At 42.9% G+C, this 14,053-nt stretch overlaps 1 protein-coding gene across 3 annotated transcripts in view; it reads right to left on the reverse strand.

Annotated features, from left to right (window-relative positions):
- The window catches only part of TFDP2 (transcription factor Dp-2), a 147,694-nt gene that overhangs the window by 99,480 nt on the left and 34,161 nt on the right, over positions 1 to 14,053 (reverse strand). For 2 of the 3 annotated variants that reach the window (XM_077488579.1, XM_077488578.1), the window contains exon 2: positions 13,586 to 13,641. The exons of the other annotated variant lie outside the window; for it this stretch is intronic. In XM_077488579.1, the coding sequence (XP_077344705.1) occupies positions 13,586 to 13,588 (3 nt within the window). In that variant the 5' untranslated portion in view covers positions 13,589 to 13,641. The remainder of the gene's footprint in view (positions 1 to 13,585; positions 13,642 to 14,053) is intronic. 3 annotated transcript variants of the gene reach the window in all.

Below are 14,053 nucleotides of genomic sequence, written 5' to 3' on the forward strand. Positions count from 1 at the left end.
ACAGCAGAATCGGATCGCATGGGTGTTCACACCATGCGATCCGAGTTTGCAGATCGCACTGCGATATGCGAACTGATCTGGGGGTGTCATTAACATTTCACTGACACTTCCAGCAGTTCGCATAGGGCAGTGTGAACTGCCGCCGGGAGGCATGCGATGCGGGAACCCGCCGCGGATTCGTGGCGTTCCCGCATCACTCCAGTGTGAACCCAGCCTAATAAGCGATCGTTTTTCTGATCGCTGTATTAGTGTAACAGGTGACGCTAGTTAGGCAGGTAGGTATTTAGGTTCGCCGCAGCTTTTTATAGCGCCAGGGACCCCCATATACTACCGCATAAAGCCCCCTGATTGCCCCCTAGTTAACCCTTTCACCAGTGATCACCATATAACTGTTACAGGTGACGCTGGTTGGTTAGTTATTTTTTTTATAGTTTCAGGGCACCCGCCATTTATTACCTAATAAAGGTTTAACCCCCTGATCACCCAGCGGGTGTCATTTGTGACTGTAATAACTGTTAGGGCAGTTAGGGTTAGCCCCCTTTAGTTCTAAGGTACCCCCCTAACCCCCCCCAATAAAGGTTTAACCCCGTGATCACCCCCCCGTCGCCAGTGTCACTAAGGCTGGGTTCACATTGCAGCGGTTTATGAGAACGGATGTGATTCGCACCGCACTGCAGTGCAAATCACATCCGATCTCTGTGCGATTCGAGTTCAGCCATACAGATAGTATGGCTGAATTCGTGTCGCACCCGCCGCAAACTCGCATGGGACCCTTTTTTTGGTCCGCAGCAGAATCGGATCGCATGGGTGTTCACACCATGCGATCCAAGTTTGCAGATCGCACTGCGATATGCGAACTGATCTGGGGGTGTCATTAACATTTCACTGACCCTCCCAGAAGTTCGCATAGGGCAGTGTGAACTGCCGCCGGGAGGCATGTGATGCGGGAACCCGCCGCGCATTCGTGGCGTTCCCACATCGCTCCAGTGTGAACCCAGCCTAATAAGCGATCGTTTTTCTGATCGCTGTATTAGTGTCACAGGTGACGCTAGTTAGGCAGGTAGGTATTTAGGTTCGCCGCAGATTTTTATAGCGCCAGGGACCCCCATATACTACCGCATAAAGCCCCCTGATTGCCCCCTAGTTAACCCTTTCACCAGTGATCACCATATAACTGTTACAGGTGACGCTGGTTGGTTAGTTATTTTTTTATAGTTTCAGGGCACCCGCCATTTATTACCTAGTCTCACTAGTGTACCCCTAAATTTAGGGGTGTCTACTTTCCAAAATGGGGTCATTTGGGGGGGGGGTTTGTGCCATCTTGGCATTTTATGGCCTTCAAAACTGTAACGCCCTTAGAAAGCCTGAAGGCGGTGCTTGGTTTTCGGGGCCCCGTACGCGGCTAGGCTCCCAAAAAGTCCCACATATGTGGTATTCCTGTACTCAGGAGAAGCAGCAGAATTTATTTTGGGGTGTCATTTCACATATGCCCATGGCATGCGTGAGCAATATATCATTTAGTGACAACTTTGTGGAAAAAAAAAAAAATAAATAAAAAAGTTTGTAATTTTCCCGCAACTTGTGGCAAAATATAAAATATTCCATGGACTCAACATGCCTCTCAGCAAATAGCTTGGGGTGTCTACTTTCTAAAATGGGGTCATTTGTGGGGGTTTTGTGCCATCTTGGCATTTTATGGCCTTCAAAACTGTAATAGGTAGTGAGAAGTGAAATCAAAAATTTACGCCCTTAGAAAGCCTGAAGGCGGTACTTGGTTTTCGGGGCCCTGTACGCGGCTAGGCTCCCAAAAAGTCCCACATATGTGGTATCCCCGTACTCAGGAGAAGCAGTAGAATTTATTTTGGGGTATCATTTCACATATGCCCATGGCATGCGTGAGCAATATATCATTTAGTGACAACTTTGTGTAAAAAAAAAAAAAATATTTTTTTTTTGTCATTATTCAATCGCTTGAGGCAAAAAAATAAAATATTCAATGGGCTCAACATGCCACTTATCAATTTCCTTAGGGGGTCTACTTTCCAAAATGGGGTCATTTGGGGGGGTTTTGTACTGCCCTGCCATTTTAGCACCTCAAGAAATGAGATAGGCAGTCGTAAACTAAAAGCTGCGTAAATTCCAGAAAACGTACCTTAGTTTGTAGATGTGACAACTTTTGCGCAAACCAATAAATATACAATTATTGAATTATTTTTTACCAAAGACATGTGGCTGAATACATTTTGGCCTAAATGTATGACTAAAATTGAGTTTATTGGATTTTTCTAATAACAAAAAGTAGAAAATATCATTTTTTTTCAAAATTTGCGGTCTTTTTACGTTTATATCGCAAAAAATAAAAATTGCAGAGGCAATCAAATGCCATCAAAAGAAAGCTCTATTTGTGGGAAGAAAAGGACGCAAATTTTGTTTGGGTACAACATTGCATGACCGCGCAATTACCAGTTAAAGCAGCGCAGTGCCAAATTGTAAAAAGACCTCTGGTCATTTACCAGCAAAATGGTCCGGTCTGAAAGTGGTTAAAAGTCAGCAGCTGCAGTATTTGTAGCTGCTGACTTTTAATTTATTTTTTTAAATAGGCACCCCGCTTTATGTAAATAAAACCAAATGGCAGTTAATTACACCTATTAATCAATTTTGATTTACCAATATCAAGTTATCTGCTCTCAGCTCTGATCTTTATGTGCTGCACAGTCATTTGGGGCTTACTTAAAGTGACCTTTTTTTACCAGACAATTCATTTCAATAATTCCATCAGATTATATTGGCATTTATTGTATTTTAGGCATGTTATTTACCCATAAAAGCCTACTATGAGTAGACATCCAAAAGCCCCAACTGCTACATGATGCAATATCAGCAGCCCCAGCTGACTCAGAGCTGTTACAAGTTTCTCTATCACAGGGATCTTCAAACTATGGCCCTCCAGCTGTTGTAGAAATACACATCCCATGAGGCCTTGTAAAACAACATTCACACACATGACTAGGCATGATGAGAATTGTAGTTCCTGAACAACTGGAGGGCCATAGTTTGAAGACCCCTGCTCTCTTGTAGTCCCCTTTACTTCTCACCCAGCAGCGACAGAAAAGATTATGTATAGAGGTGAAGACAGAAGCAGAGGAGCTGGGTCAGCACAGAAAGTAATTTAACACTCCCAGAAGAAGGGGACATTATATGCAAGGAGGGGGCTGTGCTAGGAAATTGTCCTGTTACATTTTCCAAGTACAGAGGTACATTGCATGGGAATAAAAATCATTTATGGAAAAGAACAAAAAACATTTTCAACTAAGCATTTAAAATAAATATTTTTTTGTGCTACTAACTGCAGCTTTTAAAGTTAGTTACAGGATCTCCTTAAAAACGTATTGTCATTTCAACCTTTTTTTTTTGGGAAGATTATTTCAAACAATTATATCCATTTGTAGTTTCTACTCCGGGCAATTTAGTTTTTACATGTGACCAATAGCTCCTTGTTAAGTAATGTTGATTGCAGTGACCTTGAACTAGCAACAAAATTTTGATCGAAGCTGGTCATAGATGGATCATGCAGAACCGTTCGAGATTCAATCCATCTATGGGCAGCATGGTTGTACTGAAGTCAATCCATTGATTGACTTCAGTACAACCAGCCTGTGAGCTGCCAGCAGCAATCATTGTGTTCTGCCAGCTGGGAAGGCTCCCCACTGGCAGAACACAATTGTGCTGCTGCTGCTGGTGGGATCCCCCCCCCCCCCCAATCGACACTGAAGGTGTTGATCGGGGAATCAAGCAATTTTCTTTCCTGCAACCCATTGCAGGAAAGAAAATTGTATCATCTATGGCTTGCTTTACAGAAGTGGATGGAGAGAGGAATTATTTTTGTTGCTATGTGTTACTAGTGGGAGATTAACCCTCTCCATTTGTCCTGTTTACCATTATCATTGAAAGTGCAAGTAAAAAGAAAAACCCCAATTTTGGGCTGTCCCCAGAAAAGTAATAGAGAGGAAATCTTCCAATGTTGACACTAGTTCTTGTGAGCTGGGGTCCCCAAGGAATTTCCCTTAATTTGTAGGGATTTCCTCTCACTTTCTGGTGTGATTATGGGACAGGAAGTGAAGAGAAATCTCTGAAATGGACCACAGATAAAAAAAAAAAAAAAAAAAAAAAAAAACACTGACAGGGGTTATAACCCTACCTACCCTAGCCAAAAATGAAAAAAATAAATAAATAAATAAATAAATAAGTTTTGCCTATAGTCCTACTTTAAATACAGCTAGCGTTTTTACAGTTTCAGTAACCCACTGCATTAGTGCAGACATTTAAAAAAAGAAAACATCTCAGCAGTTTTATAATAGAACCTTTGCTCAGTTCAGAATTGAATTTCTGTTAGCAAATGAAGCCATCATACCTCAGCAAAATGACATATTAAATACAGTATGCTTGGCCAAGGGTCAATGTGCAGCAAAATCAGATGAGATGCTCAGTGTTACAGAATCATTTTAAATGTTTCTCAACTGCTAGAGCAAGAATATTACTACTTTGTAGTATTCTAATTACCGCTTGACGTTGGCTCCCATATTCTACATAGCCACCCACTTTAGGCCCTTTGAAGCTTCATCACTTGAAAATACAGGACTAGATCAGCAAATTAATGTCAACTTTCCTGCTACATTGCTGTTCATTAATAATCCACTTTTCCCCAACCAGACTGGCAAACCCTTGGTCCTTTGCTTGTTGGTTTAGTCCTTACTACTCTCACGTACACCATTTCCTTACTTGATGCCACTTGCCTGAGTGGTAGGCCCTGTGAGAACATGACGCTCCTCAAACAGAATATTACAAATACCTCAAGATCAAACACTGGATCTCCATCCTCACTGGAAACTAAATCTCTTTGACCACGTTGGCTTTAATTCTCAGGGGTCCCGAGTTTTCTCTCTCCTATACTCCACTTAGAACACTTGGTAGCCCTCTCCCTCCTCACATTTGTCAAGGATTGGGAACAAGGTTAGAAGAATCCTGAAGCAACACAGGATTAGATTAAGATCTGGTCTAGGAAATCCAAAAGCTTTTTTTAAAGCGACTATATCAGGGTCAGCTTACAAGGTCCTTTTTCTGTGGTTTTCTCTACCTGCACGTGTAGCAAAAGCTGTACCATCTTATAGTGACAGAGGATTTAGGAAAGGTTGTCACAAAAGTAATGTCTTACATAAAATGGCGGTCCTGTCCAAAACAAATCCTATTTGGTCCAGGAACTTTGGCCCAGAGTTCACACCCTGTTTTATATTATCGAAGGACCGCAGGATAGCCTCCCTACATCAAACTATTCCGGGGCTCACTACCACCCAGCAAAAACTAAGCACTTTTCTCTTTCTAGCTTCCAAACACACTACTGTAAAAGCCTGGGGGAAAAAAAAACGATTTAATAAGGAGCACATGAATATACTGCTCATTAATGAGAAACTACCCAGTGCTCTTATCAATTCACAACCTAAAATTTCTAAAAATTTGGGAACTCATACAAAGTTCTTCCTTCTTTGATCCCCCACTAGCACAAGCTGTATATTAATGCCATGCCTCACCTTAAGCTCTTAGCCCTTGTACACACAGTCGGACATTCCGACGGAAAATGTCCGATCGGACCGCGTTGTCAGATAATCCGACTGTGTGTGGGCTCCATCGGACTGTTTCCGTCAGAATATCCGACGGACAAAGTTTTAGAGCTGGGCTATAAAACTTTCCGACAACATGATCCGATGGGACTTTGTCCGATTGTGTGTAGAGAATTCCGATCAGACAAAGTGCCACGCATGCCCAGATCAAATTCCTAGACCAAAGCTGTTGGCTACTAGCCTGAACGTAGTCCAGTCCTAACGAAATAACGTCATCACGTTACGTACGATCGGATTTTCCGACAACTTTGTCCGACCGTGTGCATGCAACACAAGTTTCGGATTTTGTTGTCAGAATGTCCGACTGTATGTACAAGGGCTTAGGGTTGCTTCACATGGACGTGTCCGTGTATGGAGCCCGCTCTGCTCAGCGGCGGATCAGTCCATCAATCCCTGCTGAGCAGGCAGATGACAGGTCTGTCTCTGCACACTGTGTAGGGATGGACCTGTCAGAGCGCCGCTCTCCCCTATGGGGGATCGGATGAAGACGGGCCGCAGAGTCCATCGTCACCCTCTCTGATGACGGATGTAAAAATAGGTTTTTCCTCCGTCACACTGTTAGGATCGTAGCGGGTCAGATGTCACCTAACATCCGTCCCTCCATATGAGGTCCGTTCAGGTCCGCCTAAAAAACCGACAGGTGGACCTGAACAGACAGTCCGTGTGAAAGAGGCCTTAGGCTGCATTCACAGCAGAGTGTATCATTCTAAGGCAGAAAGTTACGCAATTTTGCTGAAATTTTTACACAGGTCAAAAAGGTCACCAATGTAAAAAGCAGAAAAATGCCCAAATCTGCCCGAATTGAGCTACAAAACATGCTCCAGAACCTTTTTGAGGTTCAGGCATTTTCGAGTGGAGCTGTGAACCATCTCCACACAGAATTGATTTTTTTTCTCCATCAACGTTTTGGAGCTTCAGGCTTTAAGCTACAAAATGCTGAGATGTGACTGGGGCCTCAAGACTTTGAAGGATACCTTCCCCTTGATCTAATTTGCACCAATTTATTTCCTCTCCCATTCCTGTACACCCCCCCCAATCCCCACTGCTCTCCACTCTTCCACCCAGGTCTTAATGCAGATTACCAAACAAGTTTTAGGTTTATAGTTTTGGATATTGCATGGATTTTATTAGTGAGTTCTTCATAGCTTCAATTACTTCACTGCTCCCTTTGTTGATCACTAGCTCCTAAATATTCTGCAATTCTGATGTCCAGTCATAGTTCATTTTCCACAATGTAATGGTAAGAACCCATGCAGTTGTTACTCTACTATGTCACAGCTGCTGTGGTCAGTCTACACAATTAAACCACAGTCCATTCATTCTTGGCGAGTTATGTGCAGTTGTGTGAATGACTGAGCACAGGCCTGTACTGATCAGCTGTGACGCCATCAATAGCAGAGGCCAAAAATGTGTTCTTGGTCTGTAGCCTATACTGCACTAGGGGCATGAAAGACAGAACCTGGGTGGATGCAACTACTTAACAACAGTTCTTCCTTAAATTATAGTTAAATGCAAAAACTTTCTTTTACATTTGACTGAATGGAGTGGGTATTGGTTAGAATGAAGTTCAGCTTTTTATTGCTGTATGTGTCCTCATTAGGAAAGTTTCTCTCCGATTGCCCTGATCACAGATGTCAAATGGGAAAAAGTGAGGGTAAATCCAAAATGTTGATTTGCCACTTTCCAGAAGGGAAACAAAAAATCAGTTTTAACCCTCCTCATCCTATCCACAAAGAGAAAACAGTCCTGACTTCAGATCAACTTTAAGATGGACAAATCGAGACCTCAACTATGAAAGAAGGGCCTCGTAGCAACTGCTTATCGTTTAAAGATACACTCCCAGGTATTATATATAAGCAGCTTTTCATTTTTATTTTCAACCTCCAATAAATTAACATCTGAAGAGGTATGACACTGCATAGGTGACAAATACATAGAACACTATCATATAACCACAGCTGGTCCAGAGGAAGGCAATAAAAAAAAACGAAATCAATCACAATCCAATTTGCCCCAGCGGGGGGAAAGAAAATCCTTCCTGATCCCCCAAGAGGCAATCAGATATACAAGAATCCCTGCTGTTATCTATAAATATTAGCTTTCGGTTATATTTTCTACATTTAGGAATGCATCCAGCTCTTTTTTAAAACAATCTACTGAGCTGGCCAGAACTAGTTCTTGAGGGAGTCTAGTCCACATTTTCGCAGCTCCTAGGCTCCTTTCACACTAACGATCCGTTCAGGCCCGCCTGTCAGTTTTTCAGGTGGACCTGAACGGATGGTCCATAGAGCTCTATGGAGCGTTGGATGTCAGCGGTGACATGTCTGCTGACATCCGACCGGCTCCGATTCGAAAAAGTGTGACGGAGGAAAAAGCTATTTTTCCATCCATCTGCGGATCGGATGACGACGGGCACTGCGGTCCATCGTCATCCGATCTCTCATAGGGGAGAGCAGCTCTGTGACAGGTCCATCCCTGCGCAGTGTGCAGAGACAGACCTGTCATCTTCCTGCTCAGTGGAGATCGGCGGAGCGATCCCCGCTGAGCAAGCGGATATCCACGGGGTGGATCACCACTGATCCGCCCCGTGTGAAAAGGGCCCTTACTGTGCAGGAGTCTTTCTGTATTTGGAGATTAAATCTCTATACCTCTAGACGTGAAGAGTGCCCCCCTGTCCTCTGACAATCTTAAAATGAATAACTCAACAGCAAATTTTCTATATGGACCACTTATGTATTTATACATGTTGATCATATACACCTTAATGTCCTCTTTTCAAGAGAGAATAAATTCAGTTCCTCTAATCCAAGGATCCTCAAACTATGGCCCTCCAGCTGTTGCAGAAGTACATATCCCACGAGGCATTGTAAAACTCTGAAATTCACAGACATGACTAGACATGATGGGAATTGTAGTTCCTGAACAACTGGAGGGCCATAGCTTGAAGACCCCTGCTCTAACCGATCCTCAAAGCTGAGCACCTCCATGCCTCTTATCAGATTGGTTGCCCTTCTCTGCACTTTCTCCAGTTCCCCGATATCCTTTTTGCGAACTGGTGCCCAAAACTGAACTGCATATGCCAGTAGAGGTCTTGCTGATTTGTACAGGGGAGGAAAAAAAAAAAAAAAAATATCTTTCTAGAGTCTATACTTTTAATACAAGAAAGTATTTTGCTAGCTTAAGAAACTGCTGCTTGGCATTGCCAGCTATTAAATCTATGATCTACCAGAACACCCAGATCCTTTTCCACCAATGCCTCTCCTGGCCATTCTCCTCTTAGTATGTATGACACATGCATGTTTTTAAACACCCCCCCCCATTGCATAACCTTACATTTCTCAACATTAAACCTAATTTGCCACATAGTTGCCCAATTAAACAGTGCATTGAGGTTGGCTTGTAAATGTTACTTTCAATCCAAAGTTCTTTATCATTTATAGGTCAAGAAAGAATGGTCCAAAATCTGAACGTTGGGTACACCATATAACCTTAGACCATTCAGAGTATGAATCATTAAAAGAGAAATCTGAGATTGAGAAATGAGCGATCAAACACTGCTAAATCGCGCAGTTCTCAGTGCTCCATGGAGCAGACAGCTGGTGACCAGTTACTGGAGCTCTGGACTGTGGAAGGGGCAGGAGCAGGTAGCTCAGGCTCTCAGGGGTCCGCTGAGAGGTGAGCCAGGTGTCGGTCCAGTTTCCTGGGTGGATCCCAACCATATGGTCACAATCTTTCCCCAGCCTGCATCAGCTTGCTGTCAACTGAAAATAGGTCACAGGAGTGCAGAACCAATTGCACTCCTTTGAACCACAGAAGCACAGCCAAAACAAGCTGAATTTCTCCTTTACCACTACTCTCTCAACTATCTGAATACAATAGAGATTTCTCCATTCATGTGTTTGGTGTGGATGGGAGAATCATTGTCTCTTGTGGGCTGAAAGTCCAAAATTCAAGCAATCTATGCTCAGCTTCAGACCTGAGCTGAAGATAGGCCATGTTTTCCAAAACCATTATGAAGAGTAATGTTAGGGCAGTATATTTTCAATGCATAAATTGGTATACATATCACATTATTATTTAGGGATATACAATGTGTAGCACTTCATTTGATCCTAAATATGTCCAGTTATAGTTCAGGAATATTTGGTTCTATTTTAATGCCCATAATCTACATGCAAAATTCTATAACAACAACCTGGCTCTTCAACAATTTAAGAACCTATAAATCTAAAAACTGGCTCCTGATCAACTAACCCCAAAGTGAGCGGGTTTCTGGGATGATAGAATACTAAACTGTAATACTGGGGCGTGTATGGTTTCATATATGCTGCAAAGAGCTACATACATTTAGTAGCTGCTGCATGAACACAGGAAATAAATAACCCAGTTATTACATTTTTTTTCAACTGGCATTTAGCATCGGAAATAAAACTGTGTACTTGGCTGCTACAAGTTACAGAATTGTCCTTGTGGAGCTAAAAATTCCTAAATATTTTTTGCTTTTCTTGCTTCATAAGCCAGAGAGGAGCTTCCTGCTGCGCCTCATGATAACCATACAATAGGATGCTAGAAGACAACACTGCTGGATGCTTATCTGCAGAAGAGGAAGTGAGGAGGGCAGAAAATTGCTTCCTCCGCTGGGTAGCGCAGATCCAATGTACATATAGATGGACACCCTGTGTCTTTGTTTATATCTGCTTTATGTCTACAGTCTTCACTGTGATGCCGAATATTTCTTACATAACTGCAATAAATGAATAACTAAAATAAACTAGTTTTCATTCATTCAGATTCAGGGTGCCAACACAACCAATAATATACAGTATATGCGCTATTACAGTCATTCTCAACCAGGGTTCCGTGGAACCCTGGGGTTCCTCCAGCTGTGGCTGATGAACCACCTATTTGATGATGCCTACAGAGTTCAAGGTTCAGCACCACTTAGCAAAGCCAGCAGCATGACACCAAATATCTTTTTAGCTGTCTTTAAGGGTGGCATTCTAAACGCCACTTTAAGGGGGACATTCTTTTTATTGACCACTAATATAAGGACCACTGTTCCTATTGAGCCCTGATGATTTGGTTTTATTAAGGGTTCCTCGAGACATGAAAATTATTTTTGGGGTTCCTCCAGGGTTAAAAAGTTGAGAAAGCCTGCACTATTATAACAAATCACTGACAAAGGGAGGTCTGATAAATTGGAGGACCAAAGCAGGCTAATCACAGGGATCAGATTGACTATGCACCTTTTTCCGGTACTCTGATAACAGGAGTATAGATATGCTTCTCCTTAGCCTGCAAGGCCCATTTGTAACCACTTCTCCTCCCATAACTAATAAAGCTGGGCAGTTCTGAACCAGGGAAAAAAAACATGTGTTGGTATAATTCCCTCTTCAGTTCGTTGGCCATACTGTCCAAAAACATGAAGAAGCAGAGAACAAAGACAAAAGATTGTCAGCTCCTGCGCTGTGTATAATTATAGAGAGATAGAGAGATAGAGAGAACTAGAGCTGCACGATTCTGGCCAAAATTAGAATCACTTTTTTTTTGCTTAGAATAAAAAAAGATCACGATTCTCGAGCTAACTTTACTGGTTAGGTTTTTTGTTTTTTTAATTAAAGTATTTTCATTAAATTCCTTTAAAAAAAATTGCATTTGAAAGATCGCTGCGCAAATACAGTGCAACATAAAATATTGCAACAACCACCATTTTATTCTCTAGGGTGTCTACTAATATAAATATATATTATTTATATTTATTGTTTGGGGGTTTCAAGTAATTTTCTAGCAAAAAAAAAAATGATTTTAACTTGAAGCCAACAAATGTCAGAAAAAGGTTTAGCGTTTAAAGAGGAAGTAAACCCTTCCAAACAACTTGGACCTATAGGTAAACCTAGATTAAGGCTTACCTGTAGGTCCAAGCAATATCTCCTAAACCTATATGGTTTAGGAGATATTTGCCCGAAAATGGGCACCGCTGTCTACGGCGCATGCGCCGTAGACAGCGGCGCGCAGGCGCACTAAATGCGGCAAATCCAAGAATGGATTTGCCAAATTTGTCGACTCCCGTGCGCATGCGCGGGAGTGACGTCATCGCGGCTTCGCCGTATGACAGCGGCGGAGCTGCGAGGCGCGACTCCCGTGCGCATGCGCGGGAGTGACATCATCGCGGTTGCGCCGCTGTGATTCGTCGGAGCTGCGAGACGCCACAAGCAACATGGATGCGGCAGACTACAGGGGACAGCGGCGACTTCGCTGGCTCCTGTGTCAGGTAAGTGACACATAATGAGCTACTATGCGATGCATAGTAGTCCATTATGCTTTACCTTTGCAGGGAAAAAAAGAGGAAGTAAACCCATCAGGGTTTACTTCCTCTTTAAGTGGTTAAACTTCCCTCATTTACACACCAAAGCGTATTCCATTGACAAATTGTTACAATGTTTATACTTAAGTTCAACTGATAAAGAATGTTTTGATTCTTGGCAGACTGCCCAGTTTTTCTCTTCCTTTCTTTTGAAGACAGCTCCCAACACCAGGAGAACACATTAGCTCAGCGGGAGGGATGCCCCCATTAACACTCACTGTGTTTATGGGGGAGTAGAGGAATTTCCTCAAGGCTAACAACCTTGGTTGCAGGAAAGAAAATCAAATAATCTATGGGCACTGACACCAATGATGGGGCTCCACTAATGATGGGGCACTATTCCTCCAACTGACACCAGTGATGGGGCACCAATTCTCCCACTGACACCAGTGATGGGGCACCAATTCTCCCACTGACACCAGTGATGGGGCACTATTTCTCCCACTGCTACTAATGATGGGGCACTATTCCTCCCACTGATACTAATGATGGGGCACTATTACTTCCCCTAATACCAATAATGGAGCACTGTTTACTCCCACTGACGCCAGGATATTTTCTTCCCCCACTAGCCACAGTCTGCGCCCTGCCCAAAGTTTGAAGGACAGTCAATTGGCCCTTTGTTTAGAAAGTTGGGAGGTCCCTGCTATAAACCATGCAGAGAATTCCACCAAGTGCATTAATGCACCATGAAAGGTGCTCTCCCAGGTACCACTGCATGTCATAAAGAGTACCCTTCTGGCTGTCTCCGTACACCATGAAAAGTGCTCTCCTGACTGCCACAGTATACCATGGATGGCAATCTTCAAAAGGCCCACTGTGAATCATGCCGGTAATGTTCTGGATGCAACAATAAAGGGTGTTCTCCAAGATGCCATTGCAGGGTATTCTTCTGGGTGCCACAGTATACCATGAAAAATGCTCTCCTGGGCATTTCAGTATACCATGCAGGGTGCATTTCTGGGTGCCACAATATTCTAGGTAGGTGCTCTCCTGGGTGCCTTAATATAACACTCAAGGTACTCTGGGTGCAGCAACATATGCTGGGTATATTCCTAGCTGCCACAGCACACCAAGCAGAACACTCTCCTGGGTGCCACAAAATTCTATGTAGCATACCATTTTGGGTTGCACAGTGCACCATGCAGGGTACACTCCTGGGTGCCACAATACACCAAGCAAGATAACCTTCTGGGTTCCACAGGACACCATGCAGGGTGCTCTGCTGAATGCCCCAGTACACCATGCAGGATACTCTTGTGTCACATCGGGAATGATGTAGAAGTCGTCAGAATGCTCAGCGCACAATTGCTATGCGTGGAATTATGACATTTTGAGGCTGACATTTCTGGTATTTTTAATGACCAATCCTCAGTGCAAAGAGAGATGATGCTGATAATGTGTATAAGGCATAAAGCCATGCTTGCCTACATTTTTTACAGCTGCAGAACCAGTAACGTGTTGTCGTACCTTACTGGTTATACTGTTCTCATTTTCCTAATCAAATAATCATATCGCTTATACAAGAAATTAATCAGCTACTCACCATTTGGAGCTTGGCAGAGAAGCAGTCCAGGAACGCTGTTATTTAGTCATTCAGCCCTGGGAGAGGACAGATATAGGAGGTTACAGTGTCTCACCAGTGGGGAAAAATATCTTCTTAAATAAAATACGTTATAAAAGACCTAGACAACATAATACTGTAAGGTAAGGCACTGTTATGGTCTCACCATAGAGATGAAGTACACAAATGATTGTCAGGCTAAATGGCCTAATCTGCAATTCCTACCATATAGGGAGAGTATGATCTTTAGGCGTGGGTTTCAAGTTCAAACTTCAGTTTCAGAATGATTGGGTTTCGTATGGTTTGACTTTCATTTTCACAACACCCAATGTAACAGACAAATGAATGGCATGCATGCAATAGATATCAACGGAAAGCTGGGTAGTAATGGCAGAGGAGGCAATCAGATTTACAGCTAAACTCAAGGCAAACCACTAAATATAAAGAACA

Source organism: Lithobates pipiens, unplaced genomic scaffold, assembly GCF_037356315.1.
Source record: "Lithobates pipiens isolate NorthernLeopardFrog02 unplaced genomic scaffold, aLitPip1_a1.2 Scaffold_18, whole genome shotgun sequence".
Taxonomy (NCBI): domain Eukaryota; kingdom Metazoa; phylum Chordata; class Amphibia; order Anura; family Ranidae; genus Lithobates; species Lithobates pipiens.